A 23668-nucleotide genomic window follows, 5' to 3' on the forward strand; every position below is an offset into this window, starting at 1 on the left:
GCAGTCGGTATGAGCTGTTTGTGCTGATGAGCTTTGGTTCTCACCAAACAAGGTGCTGTGCATTATAAGCAAATGTCTTCATGGCTTCTTCTTGGCATTTTGTTACAGTAACACACCTAAATGTTCCAGACCAGGTGTATTCTTTTTACACACTGCTTCTGCATTTCGTCTTTTTTACTTAATTTTTGTTAAATAAATGATGACATGGTGCGATATGTCCTGATGCACAAAGAATTGACAGAGAGTGTACTTTTACCATGACTGTTGCCACCATACTAAGACATGAAAAATATCATCTTAATGTGATAATAGTACATTTATTGAAATAGCAAGTGGAGCATTGTGTGTGGTGTGTGTTTGTGTGTATGTGTATGTGCCTGTGTCTTCTCTGTCTGTCACCTTTGATAACTGGGTCAGTAATGCTGGACACCTCTTCCTGCTGACACTTGAAAGCCAGTGCCAGCTGCAGTAAGAACAGCACATTTGCATGTGTCAGTGCATCATAATCATTTTAATCCTTTTGCTGTTGTTTGTGTTTGCATTTGGTATTCACTTATCGCATTGATATACTTCATGTAAGAGTAGGATTAAAGTCCCAAATTTTATGCTGCTTAAAATGTAAATATAATGCTTTACGACCTACCTGAGAAAACAAAGGTTGCCTTTTATGACTGTTGACAGAAAGTAGTGATGGAAAGCACCATAACTGGTGGGAACAGATGATGTTCAAGTTTTTTCTAAGTGGATAGCACATTAAATGAGTCATTTGGTGTTTAAAAATGTAAAAATGAACTGCAGGTGTACCTGTGTGAAATGAGATGCAATACATTAATAAGCATATGCATATTCAGATAAGATTTAGATCATACACACAACATACACGTTTGTTATGTATGTATTCACTTTTTGGTCCTTACGCTCCCTTCATCTCCTTTGCCTGTCTCACACATTAAGTGTTCTTGCGCACAGTTTTCTCCTTTGGGAGGTATGATGGTGTGACCTTAATGTGCAAATTGTCTGCACTAACGTCACCTGACACAAAACATCATGAGACAGTCTGCTGTTATTAACTTGTGTGTATGGGTGTGTTGTGGCACACTTTGCAGATATAGTTGATCTCATAAGTTTTCTGGTATATTGGAGCAGTCAAAGCAGAAAAATGGAGAGCAGATGTTTGTGTTTGGCACAGTTTGCCCTGCTAAATCACTTGTGTGTGAGATAATTACAAACTCTTTAAGCTAACACAGCAGTGTTAGTGGCAGGAGCAGTTGCTGTCCTGTTGGCGTGCCACTTCAGAGGTGGTATGCAGGTGGTTGGAATCAGTGAACCATCTCTGTGGCTCCGGGGCATTCTTACGTCAACAGCTAGGCTAGCTCGTTATCACTCTGCTAGCCCATGTACCGACAGCAAGCCCAGCAGTGTAAGAGCAAAACAACACCACTTACTTCACTGCTGCTCAGTATCAGACGCAAACTCACTTGGATTGCAGGGAAAAGTAGCAGGTGCAATGTTAAACTGAGAGATTCAGATGCCCTGTTATGGTTTTTGAGACTAGCTTTAGCATTTTTTTTTTAAGTTTTGTTCATCTGCTTTCTGTTTCTTTTCTTTTCTTTTCTTTTCTTTTTTTTTAGTTTGAGGTTGAACATGATTTATTGAGATACAGAATTTTATTAAGCTATTTGGTGATTAGCCTCCAGTGACCCATCGTTGCAGAATGGAATCCCAGTGGTAACAGGAATTAGGATAGGAACCTTAATTTTTTTAATTGAAATCTTTCGCTCTTCGTGCTACGTGTAGAATTAGGACATTCATGCTCTCCTGATGATAAACCTTTTCTGTTTTGGACACTGAAATACACACTTTCTGCTGCTGTCAGTGACAGGTCAACTTGTTAGCTGCTTGTACACTTAGTTTTACACTGCACTGACATATACCAGTGTGTACTCCAGGTAGTGCACAATGTGGCAAGACTGGGAGCAATAAGGAAACACCACACCCTTTTAAACATGGCCATCTGTGAGGGCAATCTTGGTAAAACACCTTTAAGATTTGGACCAGCATTAGATGCTTTGTTTCAATCTAGTATTAAGATACTAGCTTAGACTAAGAGTTTGTGTATTTCTTGTCATGCGTTATTGATATTTTCCTGTTTTGGTGTTTTTGCAGGTCGAGAAAATCAATTACTACAATGCCAAAGACGGCGTAAGTACAACTTGAGCAATTTGATGTGATGCCAATTCTCCAGTAAAATCCTACAAGCCATCCACATCAAGCAGCATTGTTGCATTGTTACAATGGGGAAAAACTGATTTGAGTTTTCATTGTAGCCTTTAAGAACTGTAACACTTTAAAATTTATGCAAATAAATCTCTGTTAGTACAAATTTGTGCATGCCACAAAAGCTGTTTTGTGCTTGTACTAATATTTGACTTGTGTTTATGAGACAGGGTTTTTTTTTTTTTATGGATTAGGGCCAGTTCATGTTTAGTGCATCATGCATTTAATGCCTCTCCTGGCCTTGGACATCATTTGTCTGCTTTGATAAACAGATTTCGACATCTAATTCCTCTCCACAGCCCCAGTGGGAAACAACCACACACCCACTGCACACTAATGTCACTCTCTGTTTGACTCTCCCCTTTCTATCTACTTCTATCTAGATACTGGCATTTATCTATCACTGCATAACATTTAGCATACATTATCCATTACATGAAGATACTACACGTACTATGCAGTAACTTTACAGTGTACACACATAAAGCCAAAAATGTTTTCCATGCGATTTTAAAATATCAAATTCTGCTATTCTTCTTTATTTTCATGTGTAGCTTAGTGGGATAGAAAGCGAGTCAGATACAGAAGGAAAGAAAGATGGAAAGGAGAAGAAGAGGATCCCATACATTCCCGAGGATTTCAGTTTTGACCCAGACTTCAAACGAGACGTCTCCTACAACACAACTGCCGTCCACATCCCAACGGATATATATGAAGGGTGTAAGTTAAAAAAAACACACACGCTTTCTCTCTCTCTCTTTACCTTTTCTTCACAATATGTACTATTTACAGTACTCAGGATGTGACCTCAGCCTTCCAGTGCTGTCTGCACTGTGTAGACAGTTCCACGTTAAGGCTAAACCATTCCAGTCTATATATAACCCAAATGCCATCCTCCCAGTGGTCAGCAGTCTGTAGCTCCCACTTTACCCTGGTCACCAGCTGCTCCTTTCCCTCATGTCCACGATGGCCCCACTGACCTCTCAACAGTTGCATAGAAGGTCTGTATATTGGCCTTTGGCAGGATGCTTTGTATTTGCCTGAAGCTGTTCACAGCTATTTGACCATGTTTATCAGTAATCTTTTAGTATCTTTGTCCAAGGGTCTTTATTTACTCTAATGTTCACACCATAGAATTATTAAGTGTGCCTATGCAAAAGCACACTTCTTATCATTCGTCGGATTAAAGGCCCTTTCCCATAGGATGCGGCATGCGCTGCCTAGAGCGAAGGCCCCAAATTTTGTGTTCCGCTGGCCGTTGCACTCTGCTTGTACGTCATTTTATTGTGGCCGTTATACATGACGAATCATGGCACTATTTTTGCGAAATTTGCAAAACACTTGAATTCTTTCTTCAAAAGTGCACCAACCCAGGCCAATTTGAAGCCCCCAGCACAGAGTCGGAAAACAGAATGGTCGGGTCATTGATCATACTAAATTTAGCTTGCTGTAATTAAATGTAACAAATTTAGCTATAAACTTTTTCAGAGCTATATAACTGACGTTTGATCTACTAGGGCCTTACAGTGTCAAATACAAAATGGGCATCTACCGTGTGAGTATAATGACTGGACACTGGTGCACACAAATATATAGCTATAGGCATGCCTGTACATACATGTGCATAGAAATACTTGCATTAAATGTCCTTGCTGGTAGATATGCATGCATATAGATTATATGCGATATAGAAACTATATACTATATTAGGACATTTAGAATCAAGAGGACAGACAACATAAAGGGAAGCTTGTAATTTGAGAAACTAACAGTGAATTAAAGGTCATAATTGCCTCACCATAATAATCTGAATGAACTCTACTATTTCAGTCCAAGCTTTAGAAAAGCTTTTCATAGTCACACTTCATCACTGACTGCAGCTTAACATATCACGTTACAGTAATGTGTCACAACTTCATTACAAACTACATTAAACTACACATGATAGTAACATTTATCAGAACATTTAACTAACTTTTTCTAATCCAGGCGTTGGTGCAGAAACATTCATTATCAATTCCAGTGATGATCTTCTCTGTGGGCCCGTGGCTAAATTCGGTGGACTTAGTCACATGACTTTAATGCCCTTATACAGCGAGTCAGTCAACATATTGGACTATAAATGTGCACAGTGACGGGCCTCTGACTGTGCAGACATTTTTGTCATAGCCAAATGGCCAAATGCACTCAGTTATTTTTACAAGCCGCAGTTATGACGATGAAAGGACAGAGAAGGGTAGGGGGCCTGCGTGGTAGGAGGGGATTGTTCTTAGTGTGATTCGTTCAACTGTTTTTTGCTTCATTACAGTATTTATGGGCGTCTGTCCTTCTGTCTATTTCTAGCGGGACCATAAAACCCTAAATTACTTTCATGTTAATGTTAGTGTGACTTGAAAGCTACTCTGCTAACTCTGCTTATTGTATTACATAATCAATGGCCCTTAAACCTGTTGAATTGTGGGCTGGTTCTCAATTGAGATAGAACTGACTCCACACTGTTGTTGGTACTAACACCAGCAAAGAACTGGTGAGGAAAAGTACAAATCTGTGAATGTTAATTTTTGTTTCTAAATTAAAAACCTGACCTAATAGACTGCATTACCGATTACATTTAAGGTAATATTTTCAGCAATTTTCAGTAAAATACAGCTAAAAAAAATAACTTTTACCATTATAGGAGCAGGAGATGGAGGGTGGGGTCTGGGCAGAGTCCCTGTTAGCGCAGTAATAAAGCTGTGCTAGTGCTGTTGCTGTCTGTCTCCAAGGACAGGCTGCCACATTGCTGCCTCTCCTTCTGGGTAGTACTGTCAGCGTTGCTATGGCAATATCTGTGTGTCTTTGGGTGTGCGTGTGTGTGTAGGAGGAGACACACACACTTAGCCACGCCCCGATGTTCTATCTCGTTGTATGGAGGAAGGATTGGTAACTTGATTAGGGGACTTTGTCTAGACAAGGCTGGCGTCCTTGTGGCTATACTGATGCTAAAGGAGCGATGCATCATCCGACCCTTTAATTGCAGTAGGCTTTCTCCACAACCGCTACATCTTCCAATCACTTCCTCTTTTTCTTTTTCCTTTCTCTTTACTTTATGCTTTAGTTCCTTTTTCATGCCTTTGTGTGTACCTTCTTAGCTCTGTTTTTTTCTGTCTTCCTCAGTACTTTGCTCTCATTCCCTTCACCCCACCCTCTATCACTCTATCCTCTCTTCCCCATCCCTCGCTCTATTATATTAGGCATATTAATAGTGTGCTGTGAGGAGACAAATGCGCTACCGTCTTTCTCCTCTGCATTAGTCTTACTGATTGGTATCCATTCCACCCACTGCTCCAATGTGGGTGGTCAGACTGGGATTCATTATCATGTTTACGTGTGTGTGTGTGTGCATGCTTACCAGAAAAGGCTAGGTTTGTCTGTGTGTGTGTGTGTCGTAAGGAGAAAGAGAGGAAGAAACACTTTGGGTGTGAGGGCTGTGTGCATATGTGTGTGTGTCACATCATATGCACCTACTCTACTGTATATGGATCATGTGTATGCATGTCTCCTCTCTCATTAAGCAGACTGGCATGAATGCGATGAGAAGAGATGAGAAGAGAGCATTGCGGCCTTGGCAGGAGATCCGAGGCTCGTCTGATGCCCGTTTGCATCAACGCTGTGTGGCACCTGTCAGCCCCAGACACACAAACTCTCTGACATGCTGGGATACTGTGACACGGTGTTTGCGTGTGTGTGTGTTATAGTTACAGCCCCTTTGGCAAAGCTCACAGCACATGAACTGATTTTCTTTTCTTTTTGCACTCTTGTGCCACTTGATGCACGTCCTAATTTATTTACGATGCTGGCAGCCAAACTTTGAGGTATCTTCATTTTCATCTCTGTCTATCTCTGTGTGCGTATCTTTCCTTCATCTTTCTTCCCGTCTCACAATCATTACATTAGTGCAGCTTTAAATTGTGTCCTTGCGACAAGTTGGATGCCTTCCTGTGATTTTTTTTTTTTAATCAGCTGATAGGAGCATACCTTTTGGATTCTCCCCCAAATGAGTAGCCAAACTGAGAAAGTTTCTTTCTTTTAATCCCATTTCACCTTTTCTTGAAAACTCCTAAGAAAACAAGGAGACAGACATTGGTGTGTGGGGGTTTCTTTCTTCACAACCTCAAAATGTTTTTCCTGCAGATTCCATCTTTCTTGTATCTGTGGTCCCAGGTCAGGTTATGCTTATACATAAATGTAATGTGTACAGAGAGTAATTTTACTTAGTATTTACTCAAGTGTGTTATCCATCTGGTCCACAAACCACCATCTTTTTCAAAACTCATCCACTGGATTCAAAGTGAGACTTATGCACAGTCATTTTCTTTTTTTGTCTCTTTCTTTGATCACGTCATCTGATTGCAATGGCAAGGAGAAGATGGAGATAGTCTGGCCAGTTCTTTGATTCAAGCATCACAGCTAAATAGATTAGAATGGAGTAAGTTTATCAACACAATCAGCAGGGTCTTTACAAAACATATGGAGTGGTTGTGGCGTCGCAGCTCAGAGATGGTACATAAGAGCAGCAAATAACCAGTAAAACCAGTTGTTAAAGTAGGGTTACTTACTGCTAAAGTAAAGCACTGTGACAAAACAGGATAACAAAAATCATTGGAAACAGTCGTGTGACAAACGTGTGCAGTCCGGTTACAAAGTATGCACAACCTGATTGAAATGCTGTGGTGGGACCTAAAGATAGTTGTGCATAAATTAATGTCTGCAAATGTCAGTGTTTAAAAAGAGTGGGACAAAATTCCTCAACATCAATGTGAGAGATGGATGGAAGCCATACAGAAAATGATTGCTTGAAAGTTATTGGTGCTTGAAGGGGTTCTACAAGCTATTAAATCATGGGGTGTTCTTAATTTTTCACAGGGCTGAAAGAGCCTTGTGAAAACTTTCTTCTTTACATGCCAAACCAAGAGAATGAAACCAGCTTACTACATAAATTACAAAAAACACCAGTAAACCAAAGCAGTTAAACTTCCTGCCCAAATCAGACCACAGAGGAACACCTCTATTTCTAGTTTGGTTTAACAACTAAGTGTGAGCCTGTGTAGTGTGTGGCCGGTAAGGCTACATGAAACTAAATCAGAGATAATGGCAGAGTGGAAAACAAATCAGATTATGATTTACAAACATTTCTCTTAGTAGTAGAGAGTTCTTAATGCTCCATTTAATTGAGGCAGCAACAGGGTGGAGCCACTGATTAGCAGGATTGGTCATTGTACCTCTCCAATCAGTGAAGTCAGAAAAGTCAGGGCCAGTGTGTGCTTCTTTAATATTAACTGTACATTGTTCAGTTGCTCTGTGTAGTTTCTTCTTCAATGTTGTTATATTATCAAGAAAAATACATCCTGGGTTTTGTACCCAGAGTTTTCTGTTTTGAATACAGTTTTGTGTTTGACATTTCCTATTTAACTTTGTAGTTTTCAGTCTAAGTATTACCTTTGCTTTGGTTAGGTTGTGTTTTCATTTTGATTTGGTATTCATAGTTTTCTTTGTTAGTTATCCACAAGTTTTTCCTATCCTCCTATGTTCCCCTTGCCTCGTCTGTGTTTCTGTTATGTTTTCCATGTTTGTCCAGTTTCATCCTTGGTCTGCGTACTTTGGTTCATGTGTTTTAGTCTCAGTGTCAGTGTCAGTTTCTTGTTTTATTTTGACAACCGCTTGTCTTGTGTGCTGTGCTCAGTTTTGCTTCCCCTCTTGCTCGTTAATTGAATCTGTTCACTTGCACCTGTCCCCCAGCTCATGTGTGCATTTAAGTCCTCTATCTCCCTCTGTTCCCTGTCACGTCGTTCTCTCATCCCCTCTAGCTGGGTGAGCCGTCTGTTTGGAGTCTGTCTGCCTTCTGTTTAAGTAATCTTGAGTAGCTGCATTTGTTTATCTGATGACCTGTAAACTCAGCAGTGAAGCTGCTTTCAACTTAGTCCTGCTCCCGAGTCCTGCATTTCGGGTCCGATCCTGCTTTGCCTCGCACAGCGATGATGCCAATGATGTGTGAATTGCTGCAAAAGGGATGCGTTTGTGCTTATGTCACAATCACTTGTGAGTGGCAGGGACTGGAGGGCCCCCTTCTGATATGATGATTGCAGGTTCTCACCACATCAGTCCCCAACGTGTAATTACTTTGAAACACATAGGCAGTTTGAGCCACCAGCTAGCTGATGACAGGGGAACACTGCAGGGCATCGCTTGGCATTGCACCTTGTCGCTTTCTTCGTTCCTCCTGAAGCCAACACCCTCATCAGTCTATGCCAGAATCCTGCTTGATGTGTTATTGGAGGCATCTACCCACCACAAAGTGAATACTTTCAATTATCTTTTCCATAATCAGTTCCCATAACTTCTCTGGACCAAGAATCATTAATTTTTTTTTTATCTCCCACTCTCTCACACTTTTTATCTCCCGTGTTTGAATTTGAATCGTGTGATTTATGAGGCTGCCATGGTTGTTGTCAAAGCATCCTTTCTGAATTAATTATTATCTGATCGGTCAGTAATTAATTATCTACAACAAGGACTGGTAGTTTTTTCCAGTGTAGCACAAGTCTGGTGGCATACAAATAAGTCCCATACCAATTTCTGAGCTCAGAGCGCTTTTATTATGCATTTTATAAAGTTTTCACTGGATCAAATTGTATATAATCAAGAGAGCTAAACAGGAGAGAGGCGTTTATATCATAATACAGTTCTTGTGAATGGCAGTGGATGCAAACACACCACAGGATAACAAATCTCAGTATCTCCACCTGACTAATAGAGCTTTCCAGAGTTTGCATTTTTGCTGTGATGCTTCTCATTTCTTCCTCTGACCCTTTTGACCTCAAACCTTCTATTGACACGTCAGCGCTGAGATGGATCTGTTTACTGTAATTTGTTCCAGTCTATAGCTGAGATTAAAGGACACTGCCCTGCAATACCACAGTGTTGTTGCTAAGGGCTTGTCAGTGGTGCCTAATCTGCCCATGTGGGTTGTGTGAGCTCAATTGTTTGCGATATACTGTGTGTCTGCATCCATATTCCTAGAGGAGACTATAATGAGTTTGTCAATTGTATAAGATGCAGCTAGGGAAAAAAACATGCGTAGTGAGTGAGCAGCTGCTCTCTTTGTGAGGGATTCATTTTGTCATTATGTCTTGACATTCGCACAGATCATGTATCCTGTGGCAGTGAATTGAATGAAATAATCAAGATGCTCTTTCCCTGTTATTTCAGCGTACAGTATGAGCAGGGCATAACAGTGCGTCTTATCCTGAGACTTCTTGTTAGTCGTAGTGGAGAAACCAGCAGGAGTAATCCATTAAGGGCCACTTATCACTGGGACACACACATTTCACTATAGTACCAAAGTGCCCCAAACTCCCTCTTTGTGGTACAAAGAATTACAGGGCTGGGTAAAACAGGCTTTTGTGAGGAAGGCAAGGAGTTCTAGATTTTTTTATACATATAGAAATATATGTAATTGGAAAGTGGCTCATAGACTGCCAGCAACTGCAGGCAGGTTGAAGAGAGTCAAATAGAGCACCTTATATAAGATTTGCTATAAGATCCTCCGAGTTCGTCTTTGCCTGCTTCAACTGACATTATTATGTGTCTTTATGTGAGTTTGTGTATGTCCTGATTTGACTCCATAAAAGCTGAAAATGCTCATTTAGTTTAGAATTAAGTTTCAGAGTTACAGGTACATCACTCTAACCTTTCTTACATTTTAGCAGACAGCCTGGTGTCAACTGTTAACACGACTGCCTCAGCAAAGCCTTTATCTCCTGGCTGCCCCCTTTTTTATGTTGATGTTTTTTTCCTCTTTTAATTCAGTTGCTCTTAGAACAATCTCACTTTGTTGGAGGCATCTGCATAGGCCACACAAGTATGAGTCATTTCAACAAGTAGCCTACGCTTCCAGGAAGACTGTGATTTCTTTGTATCTAAAAACATTGTCTGGGATTTAAGCCAGCGTGAGCTTCTGTAGACCAACAGGTAAACAAAACAATGCATGTCCAGTCAGTGAGTACCTGGAAGATTTTTTCTTATTCCAGAAATACCAAATTGAATCATACTTTCCTTTTTTTACCTTCATGTCTCTCCTGTCTTTGTTTACCTCTTTTTTTGCTCCCCCGCTATAGAAAATGTTTTTAGAGCAAAAAACTAAAATATAAATCTCACTGAAGAAGCCAGACATCACTTTGAATATCAGTGAGGAAGCTTCCTCTTTGCCGTCAGTGTCAGTAAACTAATACTGCCAAATCCAAGTGTGTGTGTGTATATCTGACTTTCAAGTGAGGGTTTTTTTTCCAGAATTGCTTTTTTTGAGAGTAAATACTTTCTGAAACATCTTGACATTTTGTGCTTGTGTGATTTTTATGATTTTATACTTTTGCACAAGTATGACTCATTTCATCTTTATTTCTATGTATTTGTCCATGTGTGTGTGTTTTTCAGCTACCATCATTCTGAATGAGTTAAACTGGACAGAAGCCTTGGAGGATGTTTTCCGGAAGAACAAAGAGGAAGATCCCTCTCTCCTCTGGCAAGTGTTTGGTTCTGCCACAGGACTGGCTCGTTACTTCCCAGGTAAGCAGCCCAGCTTGCAATGGGGCTTAGACCTGCAACTATGTGACTATTTGGTGGTGAGTCAAAGGAACACAAAATTTCCACTAAAGGGAAATCATCTTACAGTCAAATGCATGCAAATCTGGCACAACTCGGGATGGGAAATAGGCAAAGTAGTCATTAAATAATTGTTGTAAAACATATGCACTTGCAAGTGTTTCTTCTCTTTTTTTTTATACTTTACATAGGAAATTCCTGGTTCCTGTAAAAATAAATAGTGGCATCTTAAATGTCAAATTAACAGTTGCAAACAATAGTTGCAAAAAATGTATAAAAGTACAACCTTTTATGTCTTTTATTTTATGTACACTGGGCATTTATATACAATACTTGAGTATAGGAAGTGTTGTTGTCGTCATTTCTCCTGAAACTACTAGGAGTCATGGGTTACAATTAATGCCCCTTCCTGTAAATAAAGGAACACAAAGACTGTTTAGTTTTGACAGAGCCTGCTGTAACAGATCAGTGTGCTATCTCAACAGAGATCTTACAGGATGAATTAGGCATTTGCACAAGTTGACAGACTAGAAAAGACCGTGGTTTTAATCAGTAGGAAACAAGACAAATTATCCACTAATGGCAGACTGGACTGATGCTTTTCTCAGTTGAAGTAGACATGATGCTAAGATCACACCACAAACACAACCTGCAATACTGAAAAAAGTGATAAAAAAAAACTCAAGGGTAACAGCTTTTGAAATCTCTACAACTTGCTAAAATGCTTGTTCATGCCTCCACTGTAAGAAAAACAACAAAAAGGTATTAATAGAAAAGCAACATGAAGGAAACCACTGCTAACCAAACAGAAATATTGCAATATATCTCAATTTTTCAAATTACACGTGGTTTAGTCATAATTGTGACTTCAATTAATAGCAGTCCATATTCTCAATTCAGAAATTCTGGTAATGTTAATAAGTTCACAGTTTTTGTAAAAGCACAGATTGATTTTGAATCATTCAAATCCTCTTTTGTAGTCTAAGGAAGAGTTTATCATTAGGGAATCCATACCAAAAGACAGAGTCACACAAGGACCAAGCACCAGGAGCATAAGACATACCAATATTATAAGACTTTGCTGTTTTATCACAGTAAGACTCCTCTGGCAATGTCACAGTGACAAGACTTGAGGAAGTCTTACATTTTTGATTGTGTACAATAATAAAAAGAAGATACACTGTAAAGACAAAAGTAATGGGCAACACCTTTTGATTGTTGAATTCAGGAGTTTTCACCCTAACCCTTTACATTCACCCATCAACATTATTAAATTTTCCAGGTACATCCATGACCACAGGTGTATGCTCTGCTTTCTCAGTAAATGCATTTTCAAATCTACTCTGGCATTAGCATCAGCCCAAAAACTGTGCACCACAAGCTTAATGGCATGAGTGTCCATAGGCGTCAGGTCCTGCAGGTGTAATGTGACTCAGTGCTTTTGTCCATATAGTGTATATATGTTTTAGTACTCAGTTTTACAGGTTTAGCTAAAGCGGTTTTGAAGTTTTTAAGAGTGACAGACAAGTTGTCTACTAAAGGCTCTGAAGACATGTGTTTTAAAGTGTGCCCCTTGAGGCAAAGTTTAAAATGGAATGTAATTTTATAGGTAAGAAAGTCCTATTAAGCGAAAGTGTCTGTTATCGGTGTAAATGTACTTTTTTTTTAAGGTCTAAATCTAAATAACCATGTTTTTTCCTTTTGCCAAAATTTCAGCATCCCCATGGATGGACCTAAGCAAATCCCAGAATAAGATCGACCTCTACGATGTGCGCAGACGACCATGGTAGGTGCATCTACTCAATGTGGTGAGGTTTTTGTGCCTTACTGTCATCGAGCTTCCACATTTATCTGGTGTTTTTGAGCAATTGTCATGTGAAACATTTATTATAATAACTGTATTTGCATGTTTCATTACACGGTTTGTCATAAGAGCATCTGCATGCACGCATAGTTTAAAACAATCACATTCACATCTGTTGCCAAAAGCAAAACTAATTTAAACAAACACATCAGAGGACTATGATGATTAAGCCACTGCAGATCAAAGGGTAGCAATACAAAAGCTTAATTAGTTGCCTGAAAATTATTAAAATCTGGCTGGAAGCCACCAGTACACTTTTAAACATGTTATTAAATTTCATTAGCTTCAGACAGCCTGTTAGCATCTGAGCACTCTAACAAAGACAACCAACTGTTTGCTTATTAAAGAAATGAGAGCAGACATGTAATTAACTATTACAAAGTTCAGATTGATTTGAAATGCAAAGCAATTGATGTAAGTTAGTAAGTTTTTGCTTTCTTGCTCACAAAAGGTGAATGTGAGAAGATTTCAAATGTACAGCCTCAAAACTAATATGTGCCTCTGTCTTTGTGCTTTGCATTTTAAAAATAGCCTTTCTGCATTACAGTTACTGACTGTTCCTTTGTGCATGTGTGTTTTTCCACTTCTTTGTGCACATATATATCTGTATGTGCTTAGTAGCCACAACCTATGTATGTGTGTCTGCTATTACTCACCAGGTACATCCAGGGGGCGGCCTCACCCAAGGACATGCTGATCCTGGTGGATGCGTGAGTGACGACCTTATGATTCATCCATTACAGTCAGCTTTTATTTTCTTTGGTGTGCCAGAAGGCCCTGATGCTAACCCTCTGACTGGCCTCATCCCGCTGGGCGCTGCTGCGATGTACTCGCATGTGACAATGACAAAGAAAGAGCAGCCAGTGAACTGAGCAACCTCGATGTTCACAGTCCAGTTATTTTCTCCTGAGATTTATGCTTTAAAGTTTCCATATTACAGAACTACATAGGATTTTCCAGGAACACACACGTTATGTTTTTGATTTCCCAATTCAAGCTAATCCTCTATTGCGTAACTTTAAAAAATATATATATTATTGTTATTGTTTTTTTTCTGCATTATCGGTTCTCCATTTTCATTACCTTAAAACAAATGTGTAGCACTATCAAGATCGTGTAATTGTGTACACTGCTTCTGATGCCAAAGTGATATTATCCACTCAGGTGAATGTTCATTATTAGAGACGGTCATAATCCTGCTCTAGGGCTAAATAACTGCAAAATATGATGAATGAAGAACTGAACTAAATTTGTACACTTGCAACTCTTAACACAGCTCTGGTAATTGGCACATATAAGATTAATGAGGCTCATTAAAAGCTGTCATCAATATGCTTTATTGAAAACCACATTAAATGAACGCCACCTTGATTTTTCCAGTTCTGTCCTCCTTTAGTCTGTTGCTTAGAAGAAGCAGTTTTATTATTTGCTTATACATTATAGGCTCCATTTTTGTTTTGGGAAGAGATGTTGGACATTGCTGACACAGATATTTTGTTATTCATTTTATCCTAATGTTCGCAGCAATTAAAAACGTAAATAAAGTGTAAGTTATTTAAGTTCTGTTGACTTACAGAGTGCGAAAATTATTTATTGTGATATGACTCAAGGGTTTCAAATGCACTTTATTTAATGTCACACAAACTTAAAGTCACATTGTTTGACATCTCTGCTTAGTGCTGACAGGTGGTAGTAAAGTTAAAAAAATGTTATCAGGTTTGTCATCAAAGATATTCATATTTGTGAAACCTTGCGACTTCTCAGCTGCCTGGTGCACATAAGATTATTGTGAAAGGAATAGAGGTTCATTAAAAGAGTCTTTCAAGGCAAGGCAAGTTTATTTATATATCACAATTCAGCAACAAGGTGATTCAAAGTGCTTTACAAAGACATTAAAAAACAAAAACAATAAAAAGCATGATTTAAAATTGATTAAAAAAAAGTAGATAAAATCAGAACAGTAGATAAAATCAGTAGTTAAAATATAAGTTTTGAAATTTAAGCTTAAAAGTGTGGATTTGGTGCTTTATTCAAATGCAGCTGAGAACAGGTGAGTCTTCAACCTGGATTTAAATAAACTGAGTGTTTCAGCTGATCTGAGGCTTTCTGGGAGTTTGTTCCAGATATAAGGAGCATAAAAGCTGAATGCAGCTTCTCCGTGTCTGGTTCTGACTCTGGGAACTGATAAAAGACCGGATCCAGATGACCTGAGGGATCTGGAAGGTTCATACTGGGTCAGGAGGTCACTGATGTATTTTGGTCCTAAACCATTCAGAGCTTTATAGACCAGCATCGGAACTTTAAAGTCTATCCTCTGACGGACAGGCAGCCAGTGTAAAGACCTCAGAGCTGGACTGATGATGTCCACGTTTTTGGTCTTAGTGAGGACTCGAGCAGCAGAGTTCTGAATGAGCTGTAGTTGTCTGACTGATTTTTTTAGGTAGACCTATAAAGATGCTGTTACAGTAATCAAGCCTACTAAAGATGAATGCATGGACTAGTTTTTCCAGGTCCTGTTGAGACATCAGATCTTTTATCCTTGAAATATTCTTGAGGTGATAGTAAGCTGACTTTGTTATTGTCTTAATGTGTTTTTCTAAGTTTAGGTCTGCATCCATCACTACACCCAAATTTCTCGCCTGGTTTGTGGTTTTTAGGTGTATAGATTGAAGTTCTCTAGTGACCTGTAATCGTTTTTCTTTGGCATCAAAGACTATTACCTCAGTTTTGTTTTTGTTTAGCTGGAGAAAATTGTGGCACAACCAGTCATTAATTTCCTCAATGCATTTCCAAGAGCCTGTACAGGGCCTCGGTCTCCTGGTGACATTGTGATATATATTTGTGTGTCATCTGCATAGCTGTGATAGTTTATTTGGTTGTTCTTTATAATCTGTGCCAGTGGGAGCATGTAAATGTTAAACAGAAGGGGTCCCAAGATGGAACCTTGGGGAACTCCACATGTGATACTTGTCTGCTCAGATGTGAAGTTACCTATTGATACAAAGTATTTCCTGTTCTCTAAGTATGTTTTGAACCAGTTTAGTACAGTTCCTGAAATACCTGCCAAGTTCTCCAGTCGTTTGAGTAATATGTTGTGGTCGACTGTATCAAATGCTGCACTGAAATCCAGCAAAACTAAGACTGACATTTTTCCACTGTCTGGAAACATGAAGTTATGTTAAAAGAACATTTTACTGCCCCTTTTACAAAATAGAAGATGAATTTCTAATACTTGATTATTCTGATAGATATCGTAACTAAGACAAAGTTTGTTTCTGTTTTTGATCTTCAGGAGCGGCAGCGTGTCGGGGCTCACGCTCAAACTCATCAAAATATCTGTCAGCAAGATGCTGGAGACCCTCTCGGATGATGACTTTGTGAACGTGGTTTCTGTGAGTACTCACACAGCTAATGCTTTGATCTCATCATCTGTCTGTTCAGAATGAATGAATGAATGAATTTCCAGGCAAGCGCAGTGATGAATCTTAATGCGGACTTCTTGTTAATGCGGTGGCTTGGCTGTTTAAGCAGCCTTGGCCTGGATCGAGTCATTGGTCTAAACATGGCAGCGGCCTTTCTAGTAATTTCATGGACGACACATGGATAGATCTTCATTGTGGCTGCATTCGTGTGTGGATGCATGCATGCTTGTAAGCTCATTTATCTGACACATACGGTGTGTGTATGTGTGTATATTTATTTAGTATTTTATATGTGACAACACAAAACACAGCTTGGGCGAGCCGCAAAAGGCCACAGGATAAGTTTGATGAATCAAAGTATGCTTTTTTTTTCTTTTCTTTTTTATTTCACATTGAATCAGAGGCATGTAGTGGAAATTGCCCGACTGCCCAATTGAAATACGGTAGGACTCTCAGGCATCAAAGCTTTACTGCCATGGGGATAGGGGAAATATTCATCCATCATCATTTAGAGCTCCATCGCCTGGTCAGTTAAAGCTTTTCTTCCTCCTACAGATATTACTTGTGGAAAGAAAAATAACACAGTTGAAAAGGGTTATACTAATAATGTCCCCCAGCTGAAAGAATTTGAGTAGTCCCAAAGAGATATTGGAGACAATTATATTAGCTGTGATAAGGGCTTAAATGCAAACACCCTAACTTCATTTGGACCCTTTGTGGCAGGGCTGCTTAAAGGCAACCCTCAAACGCAGTTTTTGTCTGTCCCTTGGCGTATGTAGTGAGCTAATATCTTTTGTGATGTAGAGGAATGCGCTCTAGAGACATCTCTCTGTAGATCTTTTTGTGTGAAGGAGAAAATATCCAAAATCAAATCCAAAGAAAGTAACTAGAAAATTGCAAAAGATTGTTTCAGCCAGAAAGCATTTGAGCCATGTCTTTCTCAAGCATCGGTCTTTCACACGAACAGTGGAACTCTATTAGTCTGTTGTTGTATAAATGGCATAAATCCAGATGCAGAATTATAAAGTTAGTATATAAGTTGTGAAGTGTCAGACTGTGTCTCAGTATCTGAGCCTGGCTTATTGTAACTCCGACTGTAACAGTTTGTTATTCAGATAGAAGTGATTACTGTAGGTGTCAAAGGTGGGACCTACCTGTGCTGTTTATGATGATGATTCATTAAAGATAACAGAGCTTGACCAGAGAATTTCTTTATTTAACTCTGAGTGATCGATAACCCATTTCTATGCCTGTGTGGGGACAGCTAAAACACAGCTTGTGTTTAGCTTTGGCAAGATTTTGTCCTGATAGGGCCCAGATAGCTTTCAGCTGGACTAAGCAAACCAGAGACTGGATGTAATGTAAGCTTCTTCCTTACAAGTCCATGCATTAAGAGGTACGCAGGTACTTAGTTTCACATCACATACTTAAGTTTGAATGTGTTCTATGTTCAGCGTGGACATAAATCACCCGGGTTTATAAGAGTAGCATTTATACTACAGATTGGTTGCCTGGGATCAAACATCTCTGCTGCAGTCGAATGAATTGCTCCACTTGCTTAGGCACAGAAGTCTTCTGGTCCTGTCTAAAATCTCCTTTATCCGTATTGTTATCTTTGCCTTTCCTTCACATTCTTCTAACATTAGGAAATACCCATTATGTTTCAGTTTTCTTCCCATATTAAACATTAATTACATTTTCTTCCACTTCCCCTAATAAACCAGCGGTTTCAGCTGAACATTTGGTTTGGGGCTGTCATATCAGCTAAGTAGAAAGGCCCTTGAAGTTAATGAAATAAGGCTCAAGTGTAATAGGTATATTGATCAAATCCAGCAAAGTCTGTAAACTGTAGACTGTATTTTGAAGCTTAAAAATTTGATATGTGCAAGTCTAATCGATATTTCAAGTTGGCTTTCCCAGAATGTTGCCATGGCGACCAAGGGTGTTGCCTCACATCACACACCTTTCTGACCAAATTCTATATGGCTGACAGCTAGTTGCCATCTAACCATTTATAATGGAACATGTATGCCTTATACTTGGACTCCCTTATTTCATATAGTTCCTAATTTTGTAGTAGATTAACGGAAAGCTTTCTTGAAGGGAGAAAGTATTGCTTTAACTAACTGGAAGGAAAGTGGAACCAAACCAGCAAACCAAAGGCTTCTCAGTTATTTTAGAGTTGAAAATTCCTGTTAATTCAATAAGTAACAATCTTAAAATGCATCCATCCATCTGTTTGGTATGCTGCATGTGCTTTATCTGTCAGTCACTAGTTTAACATTGTCTTTATTCTGTATATATTTAATTTGTTGTTTCTACTTAATGCCATGTAAAAAGGAGAGTTTACAAAGGAGTCTTGTGACAAACTAGATATACCCTTACTGCTTCCTTAGGCATTTAAGAGGTTAAGTAGCAGCCATGAGCCACTAATCAAATGCTCTTGAATAATTGATCTGCAAGTGTAACCACCTCAATAAAAGCAGATCTTTCAGCAGTTTGTCTTTTGGACAGATAAGAATTAAGTGGAGCTGTTTGGCTATAATGTATGGCAAAAAACAAACAAGCATGGTAATGGAGGGGTGATGATTTGGGATTCGTTTGCAGCCACGGGACTTGGACATCTTAATGTTTAGGACTCAACCATGACCGCCCTTGTATACCAAAGTATTCAAAGCTGGATCATGCAACAGGATAATAATTCTTTCCACAGCAGCACAAAAAAATTATGAATCAAGTCAATATGAGTCAAGCTGTTCCAATGCTCCAATCAAAGCCCAGACCTCAACCTGACTGAAGTGCGGTGGTGGGGCCTTAGGAGACCTGTACATACTGTAACTTAATGCCATCAAACCTCTGTCAACTGAAACAAGATTGTAAAAAAGTTCAAATTTTCTTATGTTCAATTACAAGTTTATTTCTTTATTTTCAAGGTATCAAGGCTGGTGGCTTTTTATTGCTGTTTCTATGATATTTTCAGATCTTTATTATTAGTTAGATGAAGGAAGTTTGTACATGTGCATGTGTGTAGGCATGTGTCTTTGAGGATGAATGTCTTGGCAGCATATGCCCTGAAACTTCTGCCAACATGTTGAATATTTGGAAACAGATACTGCAAGCTGCGAGCCTTGAGTGTTCTAAAAGCATAACAGAATTTGTCATTTGCCTGGTTTTTGTTCCGTTTTGTCTCAGATTGAAATGTTTCTACGTAAATAGCCTAATTATTATTTTGTAAATGCTGTGCCTAGAATAGTCAGGGATACTTTACCTCCGTTATACTTAATGGTGTTCTGACAACTTTCAGTTCGATTCAGTTTTATTTATACAAAACCGAATCACAACAACAGCCTCCTCAGGCACTTTATATTGTAAGGTAGACCCTATAATAATACAACAGAGAAAAAGTCAACAATCATACGACCATCATATGAAGGAAAAACCCCTTTTTAACTGGAAGAAACCTCCAGCAGAACCAGGCTCAGGGAGGGGTGGCCATCTGCCTTATTTCTGTAGTTTGTTCACAGTTTATGTGCCATTTCTATTATTTCCATGTTGTTCAAGCCTGTTTTCTGCTAGAGAGAGAATCCTTAACTACAGTGGTGAGAAAAAGTGTTTGCCCCCTTGCTGATTTCCTGTTTTTTTTGTATGTTTGTCAATCTTAAATGTTTCAGATCATCAGACAAATTTAAATATTAGACAAAGATAGCATAAGTAAACACAAAGTGCCGTTTCTTAATTTATTATTAAGGGTGAAGAAAATCCAAACCTACATGGCCCTGTCTGAAAAAGTGATTGCCCCCTAAACCTAATAACTGGTTGGACAACCCTTAGCAGCAACAACTGCAATCAAGCATTTGCAACAATGACTGGCGATGAGTCTTTTGGAGCGCTGTGAAGGAATTTTGTCCCACTCATCATTGCCACATTAGTAGACAGCAGTAGTTTTGGTACACAGCAGAATTCATGGTTCCAATGACGACAGCAGGTCTTCCAGGTCCTGAGGCAAAACGACCCCAAACCATCACACTACCACAACCATATTTTACTGTTGTTATGAAGTTCCTTTTCTGAAATGCTGTGTTACTTTTATGCCAGATATAACGGGACTCAGACCTTCCTAAAAGTTTAACTTTTGTCTCGTTAGTCCACAGAATATTTTTCCAGATGTCTTGGGAATCTTTAAGATGTTTTTTGGCAAATGTGAGACGATCCTATGCTCTTTTGGTCAGCAGTGGTTTTCACTATTTTTGGCCAGTCTCTTTCTTATTGTTGGATTATGAACTCTGACCTTAACTGAGACATGTGAAACCTGCGGCTCGTTAATGTTGTTCTGAGTTGTTTTGTGACCTCCTGGATGAGTCATCGATGTGCTTTTGGAGTAATTTTGGTAGGCCGACCGATCCTGGGAAGGTTCACCACTGTTCCAAGTTGTCTCCATTTGTGTATAATGGCTCTCAGCGTGGTTTACTGCCTTAGAATCTGCCATAGACATTTGTAACCCTTTGCAACCCTTTCCAGACTGACTGATGTCAGTGACTTTGTTTCTCAGGCGTTTCTTTAGATCGTTGCGGGATTTGTTGCTTTTTGAGCCTGCTTCACTTTTTCAGACGGGTTCTATTTAAGTGATTTCTTGATTGTTTAGTGAAACTGAACTCAGCTTTCCAAAAAATGTGGTTAATCACAGTTAATTCATGATTTAACAAGAGGGCCAATTACTTTTTCACAGAGGACAAGGCAGGTTTGGAGAACCTTTTTTCCTAATCAATGAAATCATCATTTAAAAAGCTGCATTTTATATTATTATTTACTCGGGTTATCTTTGTCTAATATTAGAATTTGTTTGATGATCTGAAACATATGCAAAACACTAGGTGATCAGGAAGGGGACAAACAGTTTTTCATACTATTCTACTTATAGATTTCCATAAAAGTGCTGAAATGACAGAAAAAGCAGAATTTATTTTGCACCTCTTTCGTATTTGCGCAAGTTTCAGTGTTTGTTTTTGTGCCAGTGTTGAACTTGATCATGATTGGAGGGGTGCACTCAAGTCCAAAACAGATGTTTGGCATTAATGAGCCATGTACCAAAGTCCGTGCTCTGTGTATGTGTGATTATATGTGTGCGTGTGCACGTGGCGGGTAGGTGTGTGCATTAATTGACTGAGTTCCATCTGTTCCTCCACATTAACTATTCACCAATATTAACATGAAGATACTTCACGTGTGAATCTGTGTAAATGTAATTTAACCTTTTAATGTGATTTCTGCTTCAAGCAAATAATTCCTTCATAATAAAGCTTTTGTTGTTGTTTTGTTTTTACCTCCTTATGCCACTCGTTTCATGCCCTTACCTGCTCTCCTTCCAATTCTTCTTTTCCTATAGCTCCCTTCGGTCAGTCCAGATTTGATTAAAACTGATTTCATTTCACACAAGTGACATATGTCAGTAATCACTGTATATTGTTTCAAATGGAATCGCTTTAATCTTTTTATCCTGAATGTTGAAGTGTCTTTACATGGTTCTACAATGAAGGGGGGGGGGAGCCACATATTTAATAGAAAATATGTGTAAGTGTCTTCCCTGCACTTCCCGTCATCCCTCCTTACCTTTTCCCTCCAGTTCCAAAATGTCGCCAAGAATGTGTCGTGCTTTGGGAACCTTGTGCAGGCTAATGTAAGGAACAAGAAGATACTGAAAAACGCTGTGGAGAACATCACTGCGAATCTCAGCACCAATTACACAGCTGGCTTTGAGACGGCCTTTGAACAGCTTAAACAGGTAACGTGTGTCTAGGGCAGGGGTAGGCAACTCCAGGCCTCGAGTGCCGGTGTCCTGCAGGTTTTAGATATCACCTTGGGTCAACACACCTGAATCCAATGATTAGTTCATTACCAGGCCTCTGGAGAACTTCAAGACATGTTCAGGAGGTCATTTAGCGATTTGAATCAGCTTAAACCTGCAGGACACTGGCACTCAAGGCCTGGAGTTGGACACCCCTGGTTTAGGGTTATACTTGGTTGATGCATTGAGCTTTTTGCGTTAAATTGCATTATACACTATTGTTCCTTACATAGTGCTCAATAATAATTGTAAGAATAATGACAGCAAATACTGTAGGACACACTAACAACTCAATCCCAGTGGGCTTCTCCTGAATACTGGGTATGTGTCGACCTCCTCTGGTTGTTTCAGATATTGCAGGTTTGATTTTATTAGTATCAGAGCTGCTGTTTAATTCCTCTTCATCTTTTTTAACAGTAGCAGCAAGTTGAATTCTTTTTTTCATCGTCTTCTTTTGGCTGTTTTCATTTATCCTTGGTTAAATAGTGGTTAGTTTTATTTCCATCTCCTTGTTTCCGTTAGATGAATTACTCAAGGGCCAACTGTAACAAGATTATTATGCTTTTCACTGATGGCGGAGAGGATAGAGCAGAGAAGATCTTTCAACTTGAAAACCCACAAAAAAACGTAAGCCTGTAAAAAATCTTTTACAATGTTCAGAGTGAAATACCAGAATGAGCCTTTTAGAATATTTGATTTGATTGCTTCGTCTTTTCCTCGTAGGTGCGTGTCTTTACGTTTTCAGTAGGTAAACACAACTACGACAAGGCGCCGATACAGTCGATGGCCTGCAACAATAAAGGTACATTACAGGGTCCGTTGGAGGTTTAGAGAGCTTGTGACACGTTTGTTTCATTCACCTGAATTTTCCTCTGTAGTATAAAATATATTCTATAGGTACCATTGTGACACCTTTGTAAATAACATATTTTTATTGTAACAACAAGGTTTTAAATGCATACTCTCACTGCCCCCTTTATTAGCTACACCTGTTTAACACAAATATCTAATCAGCAAATCACATGGCAGGAAAATCAACATACTTGACATACCTATCTACCAATCGCTACATTCATAATCTGATGAATGAGCTGGAGAACAACTCTGGGTTATTTTCTTGCCCAAGGATATTTGGTATGCAGCATGGAGCAGCCAGGAATTTAACTACCAACCTTCTGATCAGCCTGGTATGTGAGTGACTGAAGGTTCCATGATGATGATTGCAGGAAGAAGGCAGGCAGAGGGACACAAGTGTGCATACAAATACAGAGCAGAAGAAACTTCTCACCTATGGCAGCCATCTCTGCGGTTTACAGACAACGATCTGAAAAAGAGAAAATATTCAGAGAGCAGCAGTTCTGTGGTTTAAAAACACAGAACTGATGTGATAGTTCACATGGGACGAACAAAATATGACAATAGAAGACTTGAAAAACGCTGCCGAGTTTTATCAGTCTCAGTTTCTGCTGCGCTATTCAAATGATAGAGTCAGAATTTAAGTAACATATAAGCATGGATCCACCTTAACTTGTATCAGCTGCTAATGGTGTGGGGGATCATTTCTTGGCACACTTTGTGCCCCTTACTATCAGCTGATCATGGTTTAAATGTCATAACTTACCT

At 39.2% G+C, this 23668-nt stretch overlaps 1 protein-coding gene across 7 annotated transcripts in view; it reads left to right on the top strand.

Annotated features, from left to right (window-relative positions):
- Window positions 1-23668, top strand: part of cacna2d1a (calcium channel, voltage-dependent, alpha 2/delta subunit 1a) — a 111564-nt gene that overhangs the window by 53383 nt on the left and 34513 nt on the right. For all 7 annotated transcript variants that reach the window (XM_040035393.1, XM_040035396.1, XM_040035397.1 and 4 more), the window contains 9 exons: window positions 2167-2202; window positions 2832-2997; window positions 10750-10881; window positions 12634-12703; window positions 13441-13491; window positions 16074-16173; window positions 21824-21982; window positions 22568-22672; window positions 22769-22847. In XM_040035393.1, coding sequence (XP_039891327.1) covers window positions 2167-2202; window positions 2832-2997; window positions 10750-10881; window positions 12634-12703; window positions 13441-13491; window positions 16074-16173; window positions 21824-21982; window positions 22568-22672; window positions 22769-22847 — 898 coding nt within the window. The remainder of the gene's footprint in view (window positions 1-2166; window positions 2203-2831; window positions 2998-10749; window positions 10882-12633; window positions 12704-13440; window positions 13492-16073; window positions 16174-21823; window positions 21983-22567; window positions 22673-22768; window positions 22848-23668) is intronic.

Source organism: Simochromis diagramma, unplaced genomic scaffold, assembly GCF_900408965.1.
Source record: "Simochromis diagramma unplaced genomic scaffold, fSimDia1.1 OVJJ01000816.1, whole genome shotgun sequence".
Taxonomy (NCBI): domain Eukaryota; kingdom Metazoa; phylum Chordata; class Actinopteri; order Cichliformes; family Cichlidae; genus Simochromis; species Simochromis diagramma.